The sequence below is a fragment of the Lates calcarifer genome, linkage group LG15 (assembly GCF_001640805.2).
Source record: "Lates calcarifer isolate ASB-BC8 linkage group LG15, TLL_Latcal_v3, whole genome shotgun sequence".
NCBI lineage: Eukaryota > Metazoa > Chordata > Actinopteri > Centropomidae > Lates > Lates calcarifer.
The window spans coordinates 25,984,614-26,009,353 of NC_066847.1; the positions used below are offsets into that span (position 1 = coordinate 25,984,614).

At 41.1% G+C, this 24,740-nt stretch overlaps 2 protein-coding genes across 4 annotated transcripts in view; one reads left to right on the forward strand and one right to left on the reverse strand.

Annotated features, from left to right (window-relative positions):
- Window positions 1-24,740, forward strand: part of triob (trio Rho guanine nucleotide exchange factor b) — a 116,827-nt gene that overhangs the window by 31,768 nt on the left and 60,319 nt on the right. For all 3 annotated transcript variants that reach the window (XM_018685192.1, XM_018685205.2, XM_051075944.1), the window contains 6 exons: window positions 7,821-7,895; window positions 8,824-8,938; window positions 10,954-11,146; window positions 12,095-12,199; window positions 12,383-12,853; window positions 13,721-13,843. In XM_018685192.1, coding sequence (XP_018540708.1) covers window positions 7,821-7,895; window positions 8,824-8,938; window positions 10,954-11,146; window positions 12,095-12,199; window positions 12,383-12,853; window positions 13,721-13,843 — 1,082 coding nt within the window. The remainder of the gene's footprint in view (window positions 1-7,820; window positions 7,896-8,823; window positions 8,939-10,953; window positions 11,147-12,094; window positions 12,200-12,382; window positions 12,854-13,720; window positions 13,844-24,740) is intronic.
- Window positions 15,572-17,931, reverse strand: LOC108888961 (uncharacterized). Its single transcript, XM_018685225.2, has 5 exons — window positions 17,432-17,931; window positions 17,229-17,309; window positions 16,632-16,718; window positions 16,369-16,475; window positions 15,572-16,244 (listed from the first exon to the last, which is right to left on the reverse strand). Exons 1-5 carry the CDS (start codon window positions 17,775-17,777, stop codon window positions 16,149-16,151), a joined length of 717 nt encoding a protein of 238 aa, XP_018540741.1. The 5' UTR covers window positions 17,778-17,931; the 3' UTR covers window positions 15,572-16,148.

A 24,740-nucleotide genomic window follows, 5' to 3' on the forward strand; every position in this document is an offset into this window, starting at 1 on the left:
GTGCTGAACCAATACAAATGAAATCCTCATGTGCTTTGCCAGTAAACTTATTACACTTATTGTAGAGTTTGTTTCACAATTAAACTGTAGAAGCACAGTGTGTGTTGCCCTGTCTCCAGTGCTGACATTTGTGTTTGAACTGGTGAGGTGATCATAACTAGTGCTGAGATGATTAACTGATTAGTTGATAAACATTTCAAACAATTATTGATTAATCCAAATGTGAATATATGCTGCTTTTCTCAGTTTTACATTTCATTGTGTATGTATATGTTGGAGTAATAGAGATGAAGATGTCAGATTGTGCATTGGTAATATAGTAAGCATTATTTTAAGAAGGAAATTGACAGATTAATCAGTTGAAGTCCATGTCATGTCCTTAACCTCTAAAAAGTATTTGAAGCTGGTGCAGTGACTCAATGCTGTTGCCTAGGTTACACAAATTGTAGGAAGAAATATGAAAACAAATCTTCAGCATTGTTTTATCTGAGGGCGCCATGCTGCAGTTACAGATTGAACATTTAAGTGAGGTGCCAGAGCTGTGCCATGAGATTAGTTCTTGTTTCCTACCCTTCCCATTTGTTATGACTTACTCATACCCTTTTTTGCTGTGCTTTGGGGTTATATCCAGGTCGATGGGTTGTGGTAGGAGCAAAGTGTTATTTTTGCTGTAAGCCACACTGTAACAACAATATGAGAAACCCGATGAAAGTTGAGCTCACCACAGTCCCCAGGCCCCCTGCCAGCTCCGGCTGAAGGTCACAGAACTAGAGTAGAGTAGAGGCTGCTAGAAGTGGCTTTGTATCTGAGGGAGGGGTAGAAATGCTGCGACTCTGTGTGTGTAAAAGAGAGAAAGTAAATAAATGAAAAGGATATACAGTTGAAAAATGGGAAGGGTGGCAGAACAAGGAAGAGAAATAGCTCTCTGTTGTTTATCTTATCACCCTGTTGCACCGGGACAACACGCGCTTGCTGTTATTCTAGTTGAGGTTGTCACATGGGGGACATGACAAACAGCCTGCTTGTAACAGCCCATCATGGAGACTAGGTTCAACACTCATACTGCCTGCAACAACATGAATGGCAATGGCAGCCTCATACACATACACACTAGGGGGTTAAGCAGAAATAACACACAACATTGCATCTTCATATGGCAGATATATGATGGAGTAGATGGTGTTAACACAGATAAAAACAAGCTATAGTTACAGACCTAAAAGCTCTTTCTCTCCTAAATATCTTTGTTGAAATAGCTAAAGACTTACAATTGTAGATCATCATTAAACAGTGGAAGTCAGAAGTGTAGTAAGTATCGGTTGAGTATGACTGCATGTTTATTACAAAAGTATTTTTATGTTTGACCTTTTAAGTGCAACTCAAAGAGCTGTTATTGGCTTGTAAATTTTTTTGTAAAAAGAAAACACCTCTAAAAAGCTGTCGTAATTTTATCCTAACCACTTCTGTGGAAGAAAGTTGAGTCTGAAAAACTAAACATCAGGACGCAAACTTTTAAGAAAACACCACAAACACAAATCTGGCTGGTGTCACGCTATGAACATCAGCTGTGGACACCGCAACCACGGCACCGCCTGGAAAACTCGGTGGTTGATGTTTACGGCTGGATATTTCCTGAAGGGCGCTGATGTTACTTCTTTCAGAGGGATTGTGTGTCAATTTTGTGTCGTGCTGAGGATCTGCTGTGGCCTGTGCCCTGCTTTCCGCCTGGGTTCTGTTAAGTTTTACCTAAAAAGTGGCACATCCTTCTCTCCGAGGCAGAACTATTCTTAGAGCACAGCAAAGGGTGTCAGTCACACTGCTGCACAGTGAAACACAGGTCAGGGCACACACACACACACACACACACAAGCTGGCATACACACATACACAAAGTTACAAACATGTCCCTGCAAAGACACATGCATAGAATACACACAGGGGTACACACACACACACACACACACTCACACATACAGTAAGATTAATGCATCCACCCTCTATCTATAGCACAGCACTGACTAAACGAATCTGCTCCCACACTTCCTCCATTTCTGTGCTGTTCCCAAAAGCTCCCCACGTTCTAAGCCAGTCCAAGTCGGGCCAGACTGAGCCAAACCAGGCTGAGCAGTGTGACAAATACCTCCCAGTTCTCTCTTTTCACACAAACTCATAGTAAGATTCACATACTGGGCTCTGACCCAGAACTGAAGTATGAAAGAGCCATCTGAAATCCATCACAGTCACATGACCTGTAAATCTTTGTATATAGCAGACACTAAATTCTAAAAGGGCTTTACTTTGTAAATGATGAGGACGTATTTGCTGCATTTGTACTATGAAATATAGCAGAGTGATCAAGCGCTAGGTGCGCAACATTGGTATAAAATGCATTTCATAGTGACTACTGCTCTGAATCTCTGCATCTCACCACAGTTATCCTCACTGGCAGCTGGAATGTGTGTTATCAGGTTCATGCTGAAGCGGTCAGGACAGCAGCCAGGGGACTTGTACTGTAGTATTTCTGCAGTATTATGTAGCAGGCCTGGTCTGTTCTGCTGTACTACACATACAGCCTAGCTTGTAATTGCTCTGAGTTTGAGGTTACGAGGTTATGAGCCAGAGGATTGGCATCATGCGGCGTGCCAGGCTGTGGCAGATGCACCATGTACAGTCTAGCCTGTGGTCTAAAAGATTGGAAACAAAGGGATTGGCACTGCGCACTGAGGACCGTCTGTTCCGATGTGTGCTGTGGAAAGACGACACCAATGTGCAGTTGTGTTCGTTTTGGGGGTTATGATGCATGCAAGAGAAGAAAATTGGTTGTGTTTATCCCTGCACATGTTACAATTTTGGTCAGGGGTTTATAAACTTTTTCCATTCTGATCTAAACTTAGCACATTCATTTCCCATTACACCTCATTACAGCCCTCTAGAAAAATGCTTGTAGCCCAGTTTGGATCCTAAAAGATGGGGAGAGGGATGGATGGAAAGGATGTTTTCAGTCTGTGGTGTCAAGGACTGGTACAAGGCACAAACACAATCTGTTCTGTAGTAGTGTGTTCAGCAAGTGCTCAGCAAGTGAGCATTTTCCAGCCTGGAGTTAGGAGGGCAAAAGGAAATGGATTGGCACACTTTCTGTGCTGTGTCCTGTTGTATTGCCTCTGCAATTTAAGGATTTAGGGCAAAAACCTTGTGGAGTTATGACAAGAAGAAGACTTGAGAAGGGTGAATGTGTGCCGCTGCCTCTTGCTCCGTCTCTGTTTGCAGTCTAAATTCATGCAGGGGCAACAGGAGTGAAAACTCACTATACTCACTGCTCTAGCTGCATGTGAAATATTTTCACAGTGACTTTGGAATCAAGCTTTGAAAAAACATAGACTGAGAGATTATTTTAAAACCAAGCCTGAAACCATTCAGTCCCATGTACTACGTAGGCTTAGTCATTCTGGGCCCTCAAGTTAAATGAAAGCTACAATTGTGTGTCTTTACCTCTGTATTCTGTGGTTCTGTGTTTTACTAGAATTTCAGGGTTGACTGACCTTTGAGCACACAGTTAGACAAGTTGCTGCCATCACTGAGCAGACAAGCTTTGCAATAGTACAAACTAAGTAAACTGTAATTCTAATTTGCACACAAACACATGATTGGACAAACCCTGACTGTACATAAAGACACTTGATGAATGAGAGCCCACAGTGGTAGTTTGCAGAGTATAAAACTAGCGTTTGTTTATCTCCCATGTTCTTTTTTGTCTATTTCCTTTGGCAAGACAAGAGAAAAGAAATACATCTACTTTATGACTCCTTCTTCATCAAATCATTTGACAAAATCACAGACCACTTAGTGACAAATAGTTAAATCTCTTACACATTAAAGTTCATACTTATTATCATTTATGATGCATTGTGAGTTGTCAAGTCTGCCTAAGCACAAAACACTCCACCTGACATACTATCCCTGTCCTGTTATGGATGTATGCACAGGATGTCTCCATTGCTAAATGTGCAGGGAGAGAGACAGAGTATAAGTAGATATGTGAATATCCGTGTGTGTGTGTGTGTGTGTGTCTGCCTGTGTGCATGTGTGTGGTAAATGACAGACAGGCATCTGCCTCTCCTGCACTGCTTATTTTTAAATGATACCTGTCATGTGTGCAGTTGATTTTATCATCTTGTAGTCATCATCTTGTATTTCCTGTCAGTTATGTAGATATGCAAGGACAGATGAGTCACAGTAAGCACTGGGAAAAAAAAGGCACTCTATTCTTCTCTGTTTTCCGTCTTTGAATTCTAAATTTAAAAAATAATAATTAGAAAAAAGCTCACAGTAAAAACTTTATTTCTTGGACAAACACAATGCATTTTGCCTCATTTACAGGGCACAGAGTGCAGGCTGCCAGTGAAATGGATTGCTCTCAGTATGAGTATGTTATGAACAAGCAGTCTGTGATTGAAAAGCTTTATTTCATGCTCGGCAGACTTGTAAATGAGGGGTTGTGTGTAGTGAAGAGAGGAGATTGCTGTGTGTTCTGGTGTGTTAGTGTACGTAGCGAAAGACGATGACAGGATTTCATGAATCACAGTGTGTAGGGTAATACTTTAGTTCTCTGGGATATTGTATGGGTTATTGATGCACATAAACATGACTAAAATTAGGAGAGGTTCTATGGTTGTATACTGTACTTGGAGCATTGTGCCTATTTTATTGTGTTGACATCACCCATAAGTAATGGGCCATCATACCATGGACTTACCCCTCACCCGCAGCCGTTTATATTTTTCTGCTCTCCAATTTATTTACAGCCGTAGAATGCTTTATGTGGAATTTTCCATTTCCAAAATCCAGCATTCCAGCATTAAGATGCAACTCGTACAACGCTCACATCTGTTTCTAGCTTAGGTGCCGAACTGCAGATTTTAGGAGGGCTGCAGCAGTATAACAGAGGTCAGTGCTGGCTTTGTGCCAGCGCCAGTATCTTACATAAACCACCACAGTGAGGAATGTGTCTGGGCACACTTCACAGGAAACACACACACACACAAGTGCAAGAGGGCTATTGTTTCTTTTTTTGCTTGTGCCCCGTAGTGTTGACGTTCACTGCACACAATGAAACACCCCTTTGAAGCCGCACATTGTGTGTCACTGTTTTCAACATCTTTCCAACTAATGTCCTCCTCAATCTTCTTACCATGTTCTCTGAGTGAGAGACAGACAGAGGGAGATTAGGTGAGAAACAGGTGCAGCAGGTTATAATAGACAGTCGACAACAGAGAGGGAGATCATAAAAACTATGAGTGTGGATTGCGAGGGACTGCTCCTCTCTCTTTCTCTTTTTCTCTCTCTTGCTCTTCTCGCCAGCTGTGGAGACAGAATGAAACCATTACTGCTACCTCACTCCAATCTCGTCTCAGCTGGTTGTGACATTATCTGTGAGTCAGGTTGTGTCCAGTCCAGCCACTTCCCACGGCGAGCTAATGTGCTGTCATCCGGGCCTGACTGCCGTTCCTAACTCCCTCAGACCGTGGATGAAATCGATATTACAGGAGCCATTAGAACCTGTAGAAGTTATTTAGCTGTCTCTCTGTCTTTCTGCAGTCTCCTCCATCTGTATCATTATCTGTCTCGCTGTACACTGCAGTTCTGTCTGTCCCCATATTCTTCTCTACGCTCTCCCGCTTGAATCATTATCAGCCTGTGCTTCTCTGTTCTGTCATTTCTGACTGCATACTTTGTAAGACTCTGTCTCTCTCCATCTCAGTCTGCCTTTGATCCATTTATCTTTTCATCTGTCGCTCCGTCCATCCATCTGCCTTTCTGTCTTCACTTTGCATTCTGTCACATCTCATTTTTCCTTCATTATCCTCAGGTTGCAATGTATTTGCAACCTGTAAGACACTGCCATAGGTTTAATGATACTCGTGCTGAAAAATGTCTTCATTTTACAATTTCACTCCCCACTCGTATCAAGCTGTGGGTGAAATCAAATACTCACCTCTGAGTAATCACAGGCTCCTGTTGGAGATTATGGCTTCTATTGTAGAATAAGATGCATTTAGAGTCATGACTGACTTCTATTTGAGGGAATTCAGTTTGCCTATGTGTGTTTGTGTGTGAGAATCCATGATTCAGTATTCAGCAGTCTAGCCACTATCTAATTAGCCCATTTCCATTTGTAGTCACTGTGATTAAGTGTTTATATTACAACTGTCAGAGCAGCACAGTGTTAGTGTAAACTTGTTATTCCTTCCTCTACAGTCTGTTTCTCCCTTTTCAACTCCTAAGCTCTGTTTACTGAAACAGAGTTTTAAAATATTTCTCATATTTATTTATTTTTCTTATAAAGAGACATCAGCAGGAAAAAAAAGTGCTGTATCTAAGTTTTGATGACAGTGATGTATTAAAACTTCAATTCAAGTTTGCAAACAATTCAATAGGCTCTTTTCTTTTCTTTTCTTCTCTACCTGAGGCACTGTATAGTCTAGTGTGTCTTAAAATAACATATGCAGCTGATGCAGCTTAGTAAGAGCTTAGTATGCGACATAAGTGCCCTTTTCAGTATACAAGTCCATGGAGTGTGATCAAGTCATCTCTAGCTCAGGTGGTGTCATTGATTCACAATATGATACAAGTTAAGATAATTAACCACCAATAAGAACAAATCTATTACATATGATTGTTGTTTGCTTTCAGCTTCTATTACATGCTCCATTACATTGCTCATGGGCGTCTGTGTATGAGTATAGAGTGTATGTGTGTGTGTGTGTGTGTGTCTGTCTGTCTGTGTAAGAGAGATGGCTCACAGCTAGATGAAGGATATCTGATGACATCATCAGCTACTCCAGTGAGGTACCTTCCCCCACCTCCTTGTCATATACACTCATAGTGGTCAGAGCTGTCAATATCTAATTAACTGCTGCATTATAGCATTCAGCTATACATTTTTGTGTTTTCCTTTGCTTTGTTTTTTTTGTTTGTTTGTTTGGGGGTTTTTTTGTTTGTTTTTTCTCCCATTTTCAGCACTTTTAAAATGAAATTGCTCTGAATAATAGATTTATTTTGTTTGTTATCACAAACAAACAATTTTGTTCAGTGGACCATCTTAATCAGCAGTCATCTGAATGACACACCAAAGAGATAAAAGTCAGTTTGTGTGTGTATGTGTGTTGAATTGCTCCATCTTGCTTCCTGGTATTAACCAGTGTGCCATCTGTTGAGGAGGCGAGGGAAAAGAGTTGACATTTTAAGAACATACCATGACAGACCAGGCGAGACCGTGATGGAAAATCCTAAGTATACTAGGACTTTATACCAGGCTAGGCTAAGCATTCAGGGCTGCAAAAATGTGCTAAAAAAATTACTTTGTTGTGCAGACAGTCTAATTGCTTTGAAACCAATGACAGCACCATCGCTTGTCTTGCCATAATTATGCTTGTGTTTCAACTGTAATCAAACCAAACCCATAAGGACACTCATATGTGCTCTGCCCTTTTGTCCACTGATGTCAACACACTCAGTGAATTCATTACATACTTTAAGTTGTGTTTTTATGAAATGCAGGCTTGATTTAGGTCATCTGGATTAAAACAAAAAGCATGCTGGGCCTGTTAAACTTGAAGCATTATCAGCAAATACTGAACTCAGCAAAGGCTAAATGTATCTCATCTTGTGGGCCAGATAGCTGTGAAAGTTGAAACAAAAATAAAAACCTGGTCAAACCCTTGATGCCCTGCTGATCAACTGGTAGTTTCTGTTTGTCCGTGTCTGTTTGAAGATTTTGGTTGCCAGACTCCTGCCTTGCTGACTTCCTCTCTGTGTTTTAGGGTTTCATCGCAATGAGGATATGAAGGCCATTGATGTGCTTCCCATCCTCAAGGAGAAGGTCGCCTTTCTCTCAGGTCAGATATATACAGCATACATCACTGATATGATATCAGCACTTTACCTGCCCCTCACACAGTCATTTCCAATTGGATTGTATCTAAGGGAGATTTGAGTGCTTTGAAAATAAAATGTCTCATGTTTCAGGTGTAGAAATCTATTTCAGAGGCGGCGTTTATAAAAAACAGCGAGGAATTACATTAACCTTTGAACAAGCTGATCTTGGAATCTCCAAGAGTTCTAAATTCATGCACAGCAATGTTCAGGAGTTACATATCAGTGCCGCTCTTGTGCTTGAAAGACATGATAGTTTTGTATGTCCCCTAAATGTTGCAACTTTCGAGCTTGCGTATCATTTCTCTGAATACTCCCTTCTCCCTCATCATAATTGCTAGTTGTTAGGTTATTTATGTGCACTCACTTATTTCTCTGAACTGTTTCTGACTCGTTATGATTCTGACCCGACCTTTACCTCATTACTGCCAACTGCGCGGGCACTGCTGTAATTGTGAGGGAGTCAGAGAGAGTGCTTTTTCATTAACTGTCAGTGTTGTTTGCTGCTGCAGCCTGACTGAAAGGCTATTACCAGTCTTGTCATCCTGAGACTAATTTGACCCCTGACTCTTCAATTTGACTCAGTATAGTCATGACTAACGGCAGACATATTCACAGATGGTACCCATACAAATTAGCCGCTGTCATCTCAGAACACTGCAACACTCACTTTATGTCTCTTCAGGGTAGTGCTCTGTAGGTTACCTATTCCTACTTGAACTTGGTAACATTTAAAAATGAAAATAATAATAAATAGTTGCAGGTTTAGTGTGGAGTACCCATAATTCCTGATGTGTGAACAGCAGGGAAAAACCCCAGGCCATGCTAAAGTAGATGAGCATTATCTCCACAGCGAACAGCTGTTACATAATGACTGATTTCTCCTCAAAGGTGGCAGAGACAGACGTGGAGGTCCCGTTCTCACCTTTCCAGCACGGAGCAACCATGACAGAATACGACCCGAAGACCTGCGCAGGCTCATTGCCTACCTGGCTACTATTCCTAGGTAGGAAATGTCGCCGCAAATACACATACACAGGGCTTCAGTGGACGATTCAACTGTGGACACGCACACACAATCATATGCACATGCATTGACTTACAGACCCTGGTTTTGATCCTAGGTTAATTGGGAACAGACTTCTCTTCATGGCCTCTTAATGCAGACACACACACACGCATTTCATCGCTTTTCTTTGTGTTAGACTTTCCCACCTTGCTTGGATTTAAAATGCTTTGGTATAACCTGAGGCTACAAAGAGCTAGGATGGTTTTATTTTGGATTCTCTGTGAAGATTCAGCCCCCCTCCCCCTTCTATCCTCTCCCTTTTCATTTCCTCTCAACTCTCTAGAAAAAGCTAACACTCCTTTATGTAGGTTACCAATCATCTCTGTTTAGTAACTCTACTCTCTCTCCGTTATTGATGATGTCTGGTTAGAGTGAGTCAGTTCCGATCAAACAAACTTGCATGGAGATTGCCACTTGTTTTTGTTTTGTTTGTTTGTTTCAGTCTAAAATGTTTGTTGCCCTCTCTGTTTCCTGTGTTGTTGTTGTGCTATAGTCTAAAAACTCCTTCAGGAAGTATGTACTGTATGTAGCTACGGGGTGCTCTTGCAGAGTTGTACTCTGTAGTTCCCGTGCAGGCTGAATTTTGAGTCTATAAGCACCTTTCCTTCACATTTACCACTTAGCTCCAGGCTGTTCTGTTTGGAGTTGGCTGTGATTAGCTTAGGGGGAAGCTTGCACTCTTCTGTTCTACTGCTTCTGATCTCCCCTGTGCTGCACTTTCTAGTGCTTCGCAGGTCTAAGTGCTTTAAAGTCTTTTACACAGTAGAGTTTGGAGATTTGTCTTGAGGCCAGAGGTGGTCCAGGTGAGTTACTGCAAAAATTGGGTCCAGGTTTCTTCACGGCTCCTTGTGGGGGTGTTCTTGGACATCTGAGGAATATGCATAGTCTGCTTATACTTAAGACAATAGTAGTCAGTATGATGCAGATTTTCAAGAATGACCTTTAAGTTTTAAGTTTTGAACTTTTTTCCTTCTTCTTTTTTAAAAATCCCCACTCATGTAGTGTCAATAGATTTAAGTCCAAGAACAAACTCTTAATCAGATTATTTGCTTTGGAACTAAATCTTTTGCTCCATTCTTGTGCTTTCATCATCTACTTTTATGTTACATTAGTAGATGTTCAGTTTGGAGTGCAGACTGAGCTGAATACAGCATGTTAAAAATCAATTCTTTATCTAAAGACAGACCATCTATGTATTAAAACCATATTTTAAAAATATATGTATTTTAAATAACATTTAAAAGTCTTGTTATGTTTTGAGTGTACCACCTACAGTTAAGTGTAGGTGGTACCCCCAACCCCTCTCTCCCTCCTCTCTCTCTCTCTCTCTCCTCTCCACTCTGTTTTTCTCTACCCATTTGGCTGCTGATCTGTTTTCAGAGAGTGAGGTCAGAGTGAGTTAGAGCAGGAGGGCCTGCGTCTGTTTCTGTGTCCTAGCGAGACACATTCAGATTAAAGCCTTTAACACTGAGAAACAACCTTTTATGGACTTATACAGCAGCAGGACTCCTGGTAAGCAGCAGTGGAAATTTCAACGCTTTTTTTCCCCTCCCCAGATGCTCTGGAGATTTGCATGGGATTTTTTGACTTAAATCTTTTTTGTTTTCATTTTGTCATCTTTACAGTTAGAACAGACCCTTTACAAGACCTTTTACTTTACAGTTACTCATAAGTCTTTTTTTGTGTTGTGGTCTTAATTGTGTCTCTATTTCTGTTAAATGGGTAGTGACGCTGATGTAACTCAGTAGTTTGACATTGTTTCTTTTAAGCTCATTCAGTCTCAAATCAATCACATCTGATTTTGTCTTTTAGTTTTTATCATTTATACTCCAAGTTGCCCTATTGGTTTCATGTTAGCATTATAAAACCATTTAAACATAATACATCCCCTCCTGTGTTTATTTGCTCTTTATCCTGGAATCTGACCTCTTTATTTATTCGTGTTTCTACAGTGAGGAGGTGGCCAGACATGGGTTCACAGTCATTGTGGACATGCGTGGTTCTAAGTGGGACAGCATCAAGCCTCTGCTGAAGATCCTTCAGGAGTCTTTTCCTTCTTGCATTCACGTCGCTCTCATCATCAAGCCAGACAACTTCTGGCAGAAGCAGAGGACCAATTTTGGCAGCTCCAAGTTTGAATTTGAGGTGGGTGACTTTAACTCCTTCTAAAGCACAAAACTAATCCTTTTAACATTTCCTGCCTGTTTGTTGTGGATGTTGAACCATTAGTATTAAAGTCTCCTTTGAGTATATGTTTATGTTAATTATTTGATTGTTTTCACAAGAGATCAATGTACTGCTCTTTACATAAACATATCTTAAGATGAACAATTTGTTGTAACTATTAGAGTGCAGTTAGTTTAGCATAGCCACCGGTCTTAATTTATCAGCTCTAATTGGACTGCTGCTCGGTGACAGTGGCACTATTCTGTCCCATGTGGGCATGTGGTGCTGGTATATTTAGTTCTGACCCAGTTACTATGGAAACAGGATATATAGGACATGGCGAAGCATTTCATCTCAACTGTAGTGAGTTGGGTTTGAACGAGCCACTTGTTGTGGTTTTTTTTTAATTATCCCAAACATGTACCATTTGCGAGTAGGACATGATTATTACCACAAGGTTGCCGGTTTGAGTCTCTCAATCTCGCCATTTGTACCAGAGTTTACTCAGGCATAGTCCTGACCCAAATCTGACTGTTTATTTTGCATTTTTGTTGTGTTTCCTGTGCTCTAGTGAACCTCAGCAGTTTTTGTTTTTACTTCCTAAGAGCTTATATCCATGTAATTCTATCATATTTATGATAACATGAATGTGGTTTAAAATGTCTGGAATGTTTTGTTTTGGTCACGCCATCAATTCAACAGCCAATATGTGGAGCCTCTGACTCTGCACATTCTTTTCATGATCCAGGATTAATGGTGGGAAATATTTTGATGTACTAACGTTTGATTAGTTTGGAATATGGTGATGATGATGACCATGTGAATTGTGGTGGTCTCTCTCTCTCTCTCTCTCTTTTACCCTCCCTCACCCTTCCTTTGCCTATCCATGCATTCACCCCTTGTCTCCTCTTACACACACACTGCCAGACGGTGATGGTCTCTTTAGAGGGTTTATCCAAGATTGTGGACCCATCCCAGCTGACAGCTGACTTCGAGGGCAGCTTAGAGTACAACCATGACGACTGGATTGAGGTTTGTTCTCTCTCCATTTTCTTTATGCTCTTAAGAAGTCACACAGAAGACACTGTCTTTGACTGTAGGCAGAGGAAGACTTTATCATCTCATCTCATCAAGTCTATTGTTTGCAAATACTTATTAAAATTCAATAGTATTTCCACTTTGGTAAATGCAGGTTAGTTTTAACTTTCATTTTAGGTGCGACTCTCCTTCGAGACCTTTGCCAGCGACGCAACACGGGCTCTGGCGCGCCTCGAGGAGCTCCAAGAAACCTTGTCCCAACGTGATCTCCCGCGGGACCTGGAAGGGGCTCGGCGGCTTATGGAAGAACACGCTGTGCTGAAGAAAAGGGCCACAAAGGCATCAGTTGAGGAGCTGGACACACAGGGACGCAGGCTGCTCCAAAGGCTACAGTCACAAACTGCGGGAGGTGGGAGTAGCAGCGAAAGTGGGTATGGTAACCGGGCCGGTGGAGCTAGCGGAGATTCCAACGACCACCATCATGGGTTCCACGCACATGCGGATGCGCACAACCTAGTGGCTAAAGTGACCGGTTTGTTGGATAAGCTGCATGGGACGCGCCAGAATCTGCAACAGCTGTGGCACATGAGGAAGCTGAAACTGGACCAGTGTTTCCAGCTGCGACTGTTTGAACAGGATGCTGAGAAGGTCAGGGTGCTATTCTGTTCTCTCCCATTCTATTCTTTTCTTTTTCAACACAATGCTCGTTAAATGTATAAGATAAAGTTAATTGCTTCCTGACTGCCTCTTCACCTTTTTGCCCCTTGGTGCTTCTATGTTAATATGTGCCAATACTGCATTTTACTTCTCATTAAATACAGGTATTTCAGGTCACACATGAACTAATCTCATGCATGAGCATGCATGCATGCCAGTCTTAGCTGGGTATTTGAAAACATTACATTAATCCAGACGTGTAAGTCCTCAGATCAACGTTCATCCCCATGTAGACCAGATTAGCAATGCTCTGTATGTATATGGTGGTAGAGGCTGAGGTGCATTGATGGACTGAAACTACTGGCCATTGTAGACAATAAATCCTAATAATATAAAGTCTATGTTTTTAGTTACCTGTGGGTTTTTTTTTTACTGCTTTTATGTTGTTGTGTGTCCTCAAGCCCTGTTTTATATCTTGGTCAAATATGACTTGAGCTGTGTGTTCATGTGGGAGACAGAGAGTAAAATGAATGAGTGCGTGCCTGTATGTCGTCAGTGTTTCAGGAGCATTTGATGTCACATGTTTGGGGCTGGGGAATGTAGCTATATGAACTGTGCAGAGCTGGAGGCAAATGCAGAGGCCTTCTACGGAAAGTGGCAGAGCTGTAATTAAACCCATACACCAAAGATGAAGAGAGAGGGAACATAGAAAGAACACACTGCCACATAAATAAAGAGTAAAGTGCATTGGATACATGGACACACCCCCATAGACACAGAGCTTGTTCCCCTGTTCCTACTTATTACAGAGAAACTTGAAGTGATGTACTGCATTTTCTCCCCCTCTTCTATGTGTAGATGTTCGACTGGATCATGCACAACAAGGGGCTTTTCCTCACCAGTTACACAGAGATCGGAGGGAACCACCAGCACGCTGTCGAGCTGCAGACCCAGCACAACCACTTTGCTATGAATTGCATGGTAAGACTGTCTTTGTCTCTGTCACCACACACACACGCACAAAAAAACACTCACACGCGGGCGATGCAATCACAAACTATCATCATTACTGTCATTCACAGTAGGCCTCCCACCACTGAAGAACCACCACCACACACACACACAAACAAACATGGATCTCTTTTCTTTTTCACAGCCTTTATCCCAATCCGTCCTCTCCCTTGGGCTGTGACTTGCTGCAGACTGATATTTTCTGTCCTGCCACTGTATCCCTCACATTATTCAGCTGTTTTCCACTCTGCCCCACTCTGTCATGTCTTGTCACAGTCCTGTTCCCATAATTGACCCATATTGCCTTTGTGTCCCTCTCATAACTGTTTGCTGCCCTCTGCTGCTCTGCTCCACGCCCCTCCCTGCCCTCCCATACCTCACAGCTCTGCAGCTGACTAATAGATGTAACTGAGGACATTATACTGTATCGACTCTGCAGTCCTAGTATCCTGGTCTGCCAGTTCCTATCAAAACCTTTAACCCCTTATGGTGTTGCTTGCTACAAAGATATGGATCCTTTCGTCTTTGTTGTCTTTCTCCTGCCACAAACCGTACTCTGTAATAACTGTCTTACATTGTCACATAGCCTCAATGACGACACCATCCTGATGCCTTTCTGGTAGATACAATAAAGATATAAAGCGTAAAGGAAAAAAAAATATATACTAAATATGTTTGGCCCATTAACACCAATCCAGACAAAAATTCAACCCTACCCCAACAGATAAAGATATTATACCACAGATTTTTTCACTCTCACTGCAACTATTATTAGTGTGACAAAAGTGTAGCCAAGGGAGAGCAGGTCCCATGGCCTACATCCTCCCACTCACAGTGGCATGGTTGTTAGGAACCATTTGCAGTGAGCAGTGTCAACATTAGGGCCCTGGGGCAGCTTCACTGACCGCCCCAAAGCCAGTTGTGTCAACACCACTGGCTGAGATGAACCAATAACCCTTGAGACAACAGTAGTAGAAATGACAGATGGAACTGCAGTATAAACTCACACATATATTAACAGTACACACACAAACACATAAGGTTGGGTACACTCAGAGTGACCACCGCCCCCTCCACCCATTCTTCCACAGGAAGCAGCGTTTCCCCTTCCTGTTGCCTGCATGGCTGAATGAAAATACATAGTGTCAAGGGTGTGTGTGTGTGTGTGTGTGTTTATTTATGTGCAGCCATGTGTCCTGCCATGCCTGTGTCCTTGTTTGTGTGTGTGTTTCCAGTATGTGAAAATTTATGGGCGGGTAAAAACAAGGTGAAGCAACACAATTACACGTTTGCCAGCTTCCACTGAATAAACACTGGCATCACTGGTCTCAAAAAATCTGTTGCTGCATCAACATTGCTTTCGCAGAATTCGATCTGTGATCATGACATGGCATATGAGCATCATCAGATTTACGTCAAGGTAATGGTGACTATTTGCAGTTATGTAAATCATATTGTGTCATGAATGTGTCAACAGATGAAGTCATGTTACTGTAATGTCCTCTTTGGGAGAATTAAGGAGTTTTTTCAATTAAATTTTGTTTATAGGGAAAGATCAGTGAGATTCATTTTATACATACTAAGACATTTTATGGGGTGGCTAATATGTCACAATTGTGCCAGTGAATGTATCATATTTTTTGGTGTCTTTGATGAAGGAATTAAAGTAGGAACACTGTAGATTCTGTGACTATTTTGACAATGACAGCACACGTGTGATTGACAGTCAGTCACCAGCGAATACTAAAAATTGCTTTAAAGGTTGCAACTTTTGCTTTTAAACCGTTGGTTTATTCTCATTTCACATGTAAAGAGACATTACTGTATACTGTACCTTGAAGTAGACTTAGAACTGATCAATACAAATTTAATTACCGTAAAACATATTAAAATGTGGCCAACTACTAGTTTTTCCCAATGCTTTCATTTTTTGACAGAATCACAACATCCAGTTACAAGTTCTCCAAATCATTTTACAACTTTGGTATTGCAAGAAAAACACAGCCAATATAGTGTGTAGCTTTCTGCTGAAATGTAGATTTCCTTGGCTTTGCAAAAACAGGAAAAATTCTTGCACTCATTTTGACTTCTTTAACCTGCTCTGTACAATGTCAGACGTGTATATATACAGTGGATAAACTGGTGAAAAGCAGAAGTAAATGACAGACATAGAACATAACACAAAATAACCCTGAAAACCTACTCTATGAAGTAATACACACATTTTAACATGGTTATGGATATAGTATGATGTAGATGTTGGTTGTCCATTTAATTAAGAGTTACTTGTGCATTTCCAGGAGAATTGGATGCTCCAGTCTCCATCATTCAAGACCTTGTTAACCAGATGGAATGAACTCCTGTTAAATTCCTGCTAAGGGAAATAAAGTTGTTGATTAAGATTATGTCACTTTATACCCTTAACTTTATTCATATATACACCTGTGTGCACACATGAACACACAGACTCACAAATCAGCAAATCTCATCCTCACCTCAAGCGCGTCATAATTCAGTATGAACAGGTCTTTCCCAGCAGAACAGGCTGGCTCTTCATTGCTGGAAATGTGGTATATTGATTTGGAGAGGGTTTTCATAATATCTATAAGGATGAACAACAGTTTAATTTTACACAACCTTTTTGTTTCAACTTTGATGGGAATAGTAGCTTTTAGTTTTGTCATTTTGGTATTGATTTTTGCTTATTCAGGAGCAAAAATTTCTGAGTTAATATGAATAATATTCACTGACCACTCACCTATCTTGACATTCAGGGCTTTGATTTCATCAAGTAGTTGTTGTATTCTTTCAGCCCCATACAAATTACTTTCAGATAATCTGTAATCTGTAATAAAAGAAATGTAAATGTTTATCTTACAGAGGCCAAATAGAATGCACATCCATATACACAGTTCATACATGCACATACATTGTTTAACCTTTTATCAGCTACTTTTTTTCCCTGCTGGACACCAGCACTAAGCAGAGCTATCATAGACTGCTAGTACTATGGAAACTTATGGAATATGAGCATCTAATAAACATACCAATATATGTACTGTAAGTCACATGATCAAACTCATGGCTTTGTGATCATTTTATAAAAGAGGTCTCTTGTACAAATACTTCAGGTACAATCCAAAGTGGTGTGTACAACAGAAACAGTTTGGTCGTCTTATAATAAATCCTTGAAAGCTTGAAAGAGAGGGGATGGGTGTAAAATGGTTGCCCCTCAGTACAAGATTATTCTAAGCAGACTAAATCAGTGGTATTCATTCATATACTGTTTTACTCCTGGGTAAATGTCTGATGCAGTTTTAAGTTTGTGATTTCTAAAAGGAAAGTTTGAACTCACAGTAGATGCCCAGACCAATCAGCCCTCCGCTTAAGAGAATACACAGCACCCCCAGACACACTGAAACATACCTGAGGAGAGCTAATCAGAAGATGATATAGTCATTGGACGTTACAATAATAATATGCTAGTTTTTGTGTGTCTGTATTTACTGTATATATATATATATACATGTAAAAATTGAATTTGATTATGTAGCTTACCTATTTTGGATGCCATTATCATTTCCTGTTTTCTGTTTGTATTCACTGGAAGACGTCTCAGAGTTATGTATCTGTCGGGTTGAGGGCGCATGGGAGGTCGTGCAGTGTTAAGGTTTTGGATGTTTGGCTGTGGTCTTAGAGTTCCAACTTTCTCTTTTTCTGGCTCTTCTTTCTTCTGTCCCGTTGAATCTGGTCCTGGTTCCTGTTCCCTTGAATCCCCCTTTTGTCTGAGATTAAAACCAAGAGTATCTCCGTTTTCATAAGTATCGTCATTCTCTGACAATTTGTCAGCATCCATTGCCATGTATTCATTATCAGCACTATCTGCTGCTTCAGGCCCCTCCATTGCTGAACTGCGTTGAACTACGTCTCTTGTCTGTTTGTGACTTTAGAGATATCAGTTGATGCCAGTGACTTAGCAGGAGGGACGTTTTTAGTAGGAGGGACTTCAAGAGACCAATTTATATTTGTTTGATTGGGAACATGGGACAGAACAGTCAGCTGTCTAAGGCAGAGGCTCCACCTCTTACCAACATCAACTTATCACTCAGAGCATTAAATGGATTAAAAAAAAAGATTAGACCACTGTGGGATGAATAAAGGTGCAAGTTTAACTCCTTGTGATGATGCTGGATAAAAAGAGTTTCATTATGTACTCTAATAGCTGTCACTGGCATTTGTTGTTAAAATGGTTTATATAACATTACACTCTGTATACTATATATCCATGAAGCTTACAGAAGAAATCATGAAACTTTAATGATCCTTGTGGGGAAACTTTGTAATTTCAGTAGCAAAAAGTAATAGATCACAAAAATGCTAAACACAGGTTTTACAAGCTGCGCAAGAAAAATGGAAAACACTGGAACAGCCCTGAAGGCATGGAGATGATTTACCTTCAGTTTGTATACAAGAAATTTTCATATAGGTTAAGAATAGCTCCAGTAAACACTGGAGAACACGGCATTGTGAAATTGATCTGTGAGATAAGAACTGTAGTACCAGCGAACAGTGAAAATTATTCAAAGCTATGGTCATCATTGTTTGGGTTGCTTGTTCTTGTTAAGCAGGGGAATTGTAGACCATGACTTTGCCAAATGACTCATGTGGCAAAATTTCACTAGAGCACATGCACTGTTAGGTTCCTCTTCCTTTTTTGACTGATATATTCCAACAGGTGTAGTCTGTTCATTTAAAGTGTGTGTATGGAAAGGTCCAACTAGTATATCGGTGGCAGCATGTTTTCCTAGTAGTGAAACCTCTGAGCTCAGCTCAGTAATTTGCATTCTGTCATAACCCCTTCTGCCTCAAAGGAGACTAATGTTTGAGATGCACAGAGTGAGCTGCTGATAAATACAGAAAGCTGTTTATTTCTACACTACTTCGCCTTCAAAGTAAAGTGACTGAATTTTGAACAATTTGGAGAAAAAAGTAGTCTCAGACTCATATCAAAACAAATTAAAGCTGCGAGCAGCGTTGAACGGGCCCTCGCACCCGGCGCCCGTCGGGGGAGCGGCGACCGCGGGACCCCGGCAACCGCGGGGTCAACGCAGGTCGCAGGGCACACGCTGGCGTAACAGTTCACACTTCCCAGATGTAAAAATTTTAAATAAAAGCTTTTACGCTAATTATTTTCTGTGATAATATTTTTCAGAGCTCATCATCTGTGACAGCTCTTGGCTCTCTTGACTGTAACCTCCCTGTGGCAGCTTCTCACAGACTCAATCAACTCCTCTTCCCCTCCCCCCTCAAACACAAACACAAACACACACACACACACACACACACACACACACACAGATACCCCCTCCCAAAAGGAGATAAAACTCAGTTTTAACTTGAGTTTAAAAGCTTTGAGCTTTGAGCAAAAGCATTTTTTTAAGTTCTGTTATTGGATGCATATATAAATCATTTATGCTTAAACAAGGCTTATAATGAAGTTATTTGAACAGTGAATATCTCATCTGCCTAAAGTCAGGGCGAAGCCACTAACCAGCTGTAGGGATGGGTATCATTAGGATTTTATCTTTATCCATACAGACCCCTATCAGTCCAGCTCAGACTGTTACTGGTTTAAGAGAGTGAAGTTTATAGCAATTTGCCAAATTTGGAGATTAGTGACAAACTAACCAGTTAGACTACATACAGACAAGCTTTCATTTTAGCTGTTAGTAACAGTTTGCCATGAGCTTAACCAGCGTGCTGTGCTTCCTGTTAAACATGTTATGAGACTGTGGACAAGGCTGAAAATATTACTTTACTAACTACTTGCCGAACAGGCGCTTTGACAAAGAAAAGGTAAAGGCCAGCAGCTTTTACTTTTCAATGCACTTGTCGTCAACTTGAGTGGCTTATATTCAGCTGGTTCACCTCGACGCCCGTGGACCTAGTGCACTTTTCCTGTCGCCGTACACTGAGTAACACGAAAAAATCAGCTGACCCCGTGTGAAATTTCCTAACTGATCAAAACCAAACTGTAAAGACAGCATCAATCCACGCTCAGCTTTGGTCAAGGGGAGACATATGGGAGAAGATGAGTAGAGAGATGGAAAGAAACAGAAAGGGTGATGGAGAAAGATTACATGAATTCAAAATAACCTACAATTCCTTAAAATTAATTTGAAGCCAGTTTAATTTTTTGAGCCAGCTTTGACATCTGCAGATATGAGTTTCTGAAGAGGGGCCTGCTGAGGTTAGATGTGCTGAATAATATCCATTTTCATATCAGAAAAAACACTGCATTAAACATTGTCTTAGCTCACTGAGCTGAGGTCAACAGGTAATATAACCAACCTGTGAGGTGGCTCACCCCCGTAAGATAAACACATAAATGATCCCTGATAGAACCGATAATTAAAGGCACATCAGTGACAGGGAATGCTATTAAAACTAAACTATAAACTGGTGACATTAACTGCAAAAGAAGATTTTTATTGATACATTTCAGGTAGAATTTAGTTTTCAATAAGGAAAATGCTGTAAGAAACCTGAATTTGTTGCAACAAATTTAAAATAAAAGCTTTTATGCTAATTATTTTCTGTGATAATATTTTTCAGAACTCATCATCTGTGACAGCTCATGGCTCTCTTGACTGTAACCTCCCTGTGGCAGCTTCTCACAGACTCAATCAACTCCTCTTCCCCTCCCCCCTCAAACACACACACACAGACACACACACACAGAGACCCCCTTCCAAAAACCCATCAAAGAGTAATACAATGGCTCCATCTGTAGGATAAAGTAGAGAGTCGCAACAGGAAGTTACCCCAAAATCTGAGGTTTCAAACAGGAAGTTGGGTTTCCGAACTTTGACGGGCCAGAACCGGCACACGCTTCGACCCAAACTCACAATTTTCGGAGCCAGTCTTCCAAAAATTGTCAAGGAGGGGCTGACAACATTTGAAGTGAATCTGGTCACCCGTCTAGAAACTGGACATCACACTATAAAATATGTCATTTCCTGCTATAAATAGGTGGCGCTACAACAATTGTATGAATATTGACATATGGATGTGTGCAGATAGGTACCATTAACAATCCTGTAAAGTTTGATGCAGTTTGGACAAAGTATGGCCGAAATATAGCAAAAATAAAGCAACTTCCTGTTTCGTGGCGAGTAATCGAACTTTGAGGGGCCATAACTTCCACGCCCTTCAACAAAAACTCAAAATCTGCCGCAATTTAACATCGTCTATGTCTTAAGAACATACTATTAAGTTTTGAAGTCAATCGGATAATGCGTCTAGGACTAGTTCGCGTTCAAGCGACCCCTGGAAATGGCCAAAAACACACAATTTTTTCACCTTCCGGTCAAAATAAAAATACTTTCTGTTGGGTTTAGAATATGGCTCCAAGAGACTTTTTGGTGCGTCATGGGATGTTACATATGTGTGCAGATTTTCAGATTTTTAGGCGCAACGGGCTTGAGGGGCTGTTCCGTTTAAAAATGTAGGTGGCGCTACCGAGGGCATTTTACCACGCCCATGCTCAAGACCCCTAAATTATTAAATTTTTCGCCGTGCCTGACGCGTCTGCAAATTTTGGTAAGTTTTCACGCATGTTAAGGCCCTCAAAAAGCCGATCTAAGAGGCGGAAAAAGAAGAAAAAAAATAATAATAATAATAATTAAAGCTGCGAGCAGCGTTGAACGGGCCCTCGCACCCGGCGCCCGTCGGGGGAGCGGCGACCGCGGGACCCCGGCAACCGCGGGGTCAACGCAGGTCGCAGGGCACACGCTGGCGTAACAGTTCACACTTCCGAGATGTAAAAATTTAAAATAAAAGCTTTTATGCGAATTATTTTCTGTGATAATATTTTTCAGAGCTCATCATCTGTGACAGCTCTTGGCTCTCCTGACTGTAACCTCTCTGTGGCAGCTTCTCACAGACTCAATCAACTCCTCTTCCCCTCCCCCCTCAAACACAAACACAAACACAAACACACACACACACACAGATACCCCCTCCCAAAAGGAGATAAAACTCAGTTTTAACTTGAGTTTACAAGCTTTGAGCTTTGAGCAAAAGCATTTTTTTGCAAGTTCTGTTATTGGGTGCATATATAAATCATTTATGCTTAAACAAGGGTTATAATGAAGTTATTTGAACAGTGAATATCTCATCTGCCTAAAGTCAGGGCGAAGCCACTAACCAGCTGTAGGGATGGGTATCATTAGGATTTTATCTTTATCCATACAGACCCCTATCAGTCCAGCTCAGACTGTTACTGGTTTAAGAGAGTGAAGTTTATAGCAATTTGCAAAATTTGGAGATTAGTGACAAACTAACCAGTTAGACTACATACAGACAAGCTTTCATTTTAGCTGTTAGTAACAGTTTGCCATGAGCTTAACCAGCGTGCTGTGCTTCGTGTTAAACATGTCATGAGACTGTGGACAACGTTTGAGCCAGCTTTGACATCTGCAGATATGAGTTTCTGAAGAGGGGCCTGCTGAGGTTAGATGTGCTGAATAATATCCATTTTCATATCAGAAAAAACACTGCATTAAACATTGTCTTAGCTCACTGAGCTGAGGTCAACAGGTAATATAACCAACCTGTGAGGTGGCTCACCCCCGTAAGATAAACACATAAATGATCCCTGATAGAACCGATAATTAAAGGCACATCAGTGACAGGGAATGCTATTAAAACTAAACTATAAACTGGTGACATTAACTGCAAAAGAAGATTTTTATTGATACATTTCAGGTAGAATTTAGTTTTCAATAAGGAAAATGCTGTAAGAAACCTGAATTTGTTGCAACAAATTTAAAATAAAAGCTTTTATGCTAATTATTTTCTGTGATAATATTTTTCAGAGCTCATCATCTGTGACAGCTCTTGGCTCTCCTGACTGTAACCTCCCTGTGGCAGCTTCTCACAGACTCAATCAACTCCTCTTCCCCTCCCCCCTCAAACACACACACACAGACACACACACACAGAGACCCCCTTCCAAAAACCCATCAAAGAGTAATACAATGGCTCCATCTGTAGGATAAAGTAGAGAGTCGCAACAGGAAGTTACCCCAAAATCTGAGGTTTCAAACAGGAAGTTGGGTTTCCGAACTTTGACGGGCCAGAACCGGCACACGCTTCGACCCAAACTCACAATTTTCGGAGGACTTCTTCCAAAAATTGTCAAGGAGGGGCTGACAACATTTGAAGTGAATCTGGTCACCCGTCTAGAAACTGGACATCACACTATAAAATATGTCATTTCCTGCTATAAATAGGTGGCGCTACAACAATTGTATGAATATTGACATATGGATGTGTGCAGATAGGTACCATTAACAATCCTGTAAAGTTTGATGCAGTTTGGACAAAGTATGGCCGAAATATAGCAAAAATAAAGCAACTTCCTGTTTCGTGGCGAGTAATCGAACTTTGAGGGGCCATAACTTCCACGCCCTTCAACAAAAACTCAAAATCTGCCGCAATTTAACATCGTCTATGTCTTAAGAACATACTATTAAGTTTTGAAGTCAATGGGATAATGCGTCTAGGACTAGTTCGCGTTCAAGCGACCCCTGGAAATGGCCAAAAACACACAATTTTTTCACCTTCCGGTCAAAATAAAAATACTTTCTGTTGGGTTTAGAATATGGCTCCAAGAGACTTTTTGGTGCGTCATGGGATGTTACATATGTGTGCAGATTTTCAGATTTTTAGGCGCAACGGGCTTGAGGGGCTGTTCCGTTTAAAAATGTAGGTGGCGCTACCGAGGGCATTTTACCACGCCCATGCTCAAGACCCCTAAATTATTAAATTTTTCGCCGTGCCTGACGCGTCTGCAAATTTTGGTAAGTTTTCACGCATGTTAAGGCCCTCAAAAAGCCGATCTAAGAGGCGGAAAAAGAAGAAAAAAAATAATAATAATAATAATTAAAGCTGCGAGCAGCGTTGAACGGGCCCTCGCACCCGGTGCCCGTCGGGGGAGCGGCGACCGCGGGACCCCGGCAACCGCGGGGTCAACGCAGGTCGCAGGGTACATGCTGGCGTAACAGTTCACACTTCCCAGATGTAAAAATTTAAAATAAAAGCTTTTATGCTAATTATTTTCTGTGATAATATTTTTCAGAGCTCATCATCTGTGACAGCTCTTGGCTCTCCTGACTGTAACCTCCCTGTGGCAGCTTCTCACAGACTCAATTAACTCCTCTTCCCCTCCCCCCTCAAACACAAACACAAACACACCCACACAAACACAGAGAGAGATACCCCCTCCCAAAAGGAGATAAAACTCAGTTTTAACTTGACTTTACAAGCTTTGAGCTTTGAGCAAAAGCATTTTTTTAAGTTCTGTTATTGGGTGCATATATAAATCATTTATGCTTAAACAAGGCTTATAATGAACTTATTTGAATAGTGAATTTCTCATCTGCCTAAAGTCAGGGCGAAGCCACTAACCAGCTGTAGGGATGGGTATCATTAGGATTTTATCTTTATCCATACAGACCCCTATCAGTCCAGCTCAGACTGTTACTGGTTTAAGAGAGTGAAGTTTATAGCAATTTGCAAAATTTGGAGATTAGTGACAAACTAACCAGTTAGACTACATACAGACAAGCTTTCATTTTAGCTGTTAGTAACAGTTTGCCATGAGCTTAACCAGCGTGCTGTGCTTCCTGTTAAACATGTCATGAGACTGTGGACAACGCTGAAAATATTACTTTACTAACTACTGGCTGAACAGGCGCTTTGACAAAGAAAAGGTAAAGGCCAGCAGCTTTTACTTTTCAATGCACTTGTCGTCAACTTGAGTGGCTTATATTCAGCTGGTTCACCTCGACGCCGGTGGATG

Bases quoted from the DNA above. Each gene is read 5' to 3' on its own strand.
- LOC108888961 (XM_018685225.2), bottom strand. From the start codon at position 17,777: ATGGAGGGGCCTGAAGCAGCAGATAGTGCTGATAATGAATACATGGCA. The intron at 16,719-17,228 runs GTGAGTTCAAAC...CTTTTATTACAG, and splicing joins GATTGGTCTGGGCATCTACT to ATTACAGATTATCTGAAAGT. The intron at 16,476-16,631 runs GTGAGTGGTCAG...TCATCCTTATAG, and splicing joins AGCCCTGAATGTCAAGATAG to ATATTATGAAAACCCTCTCC.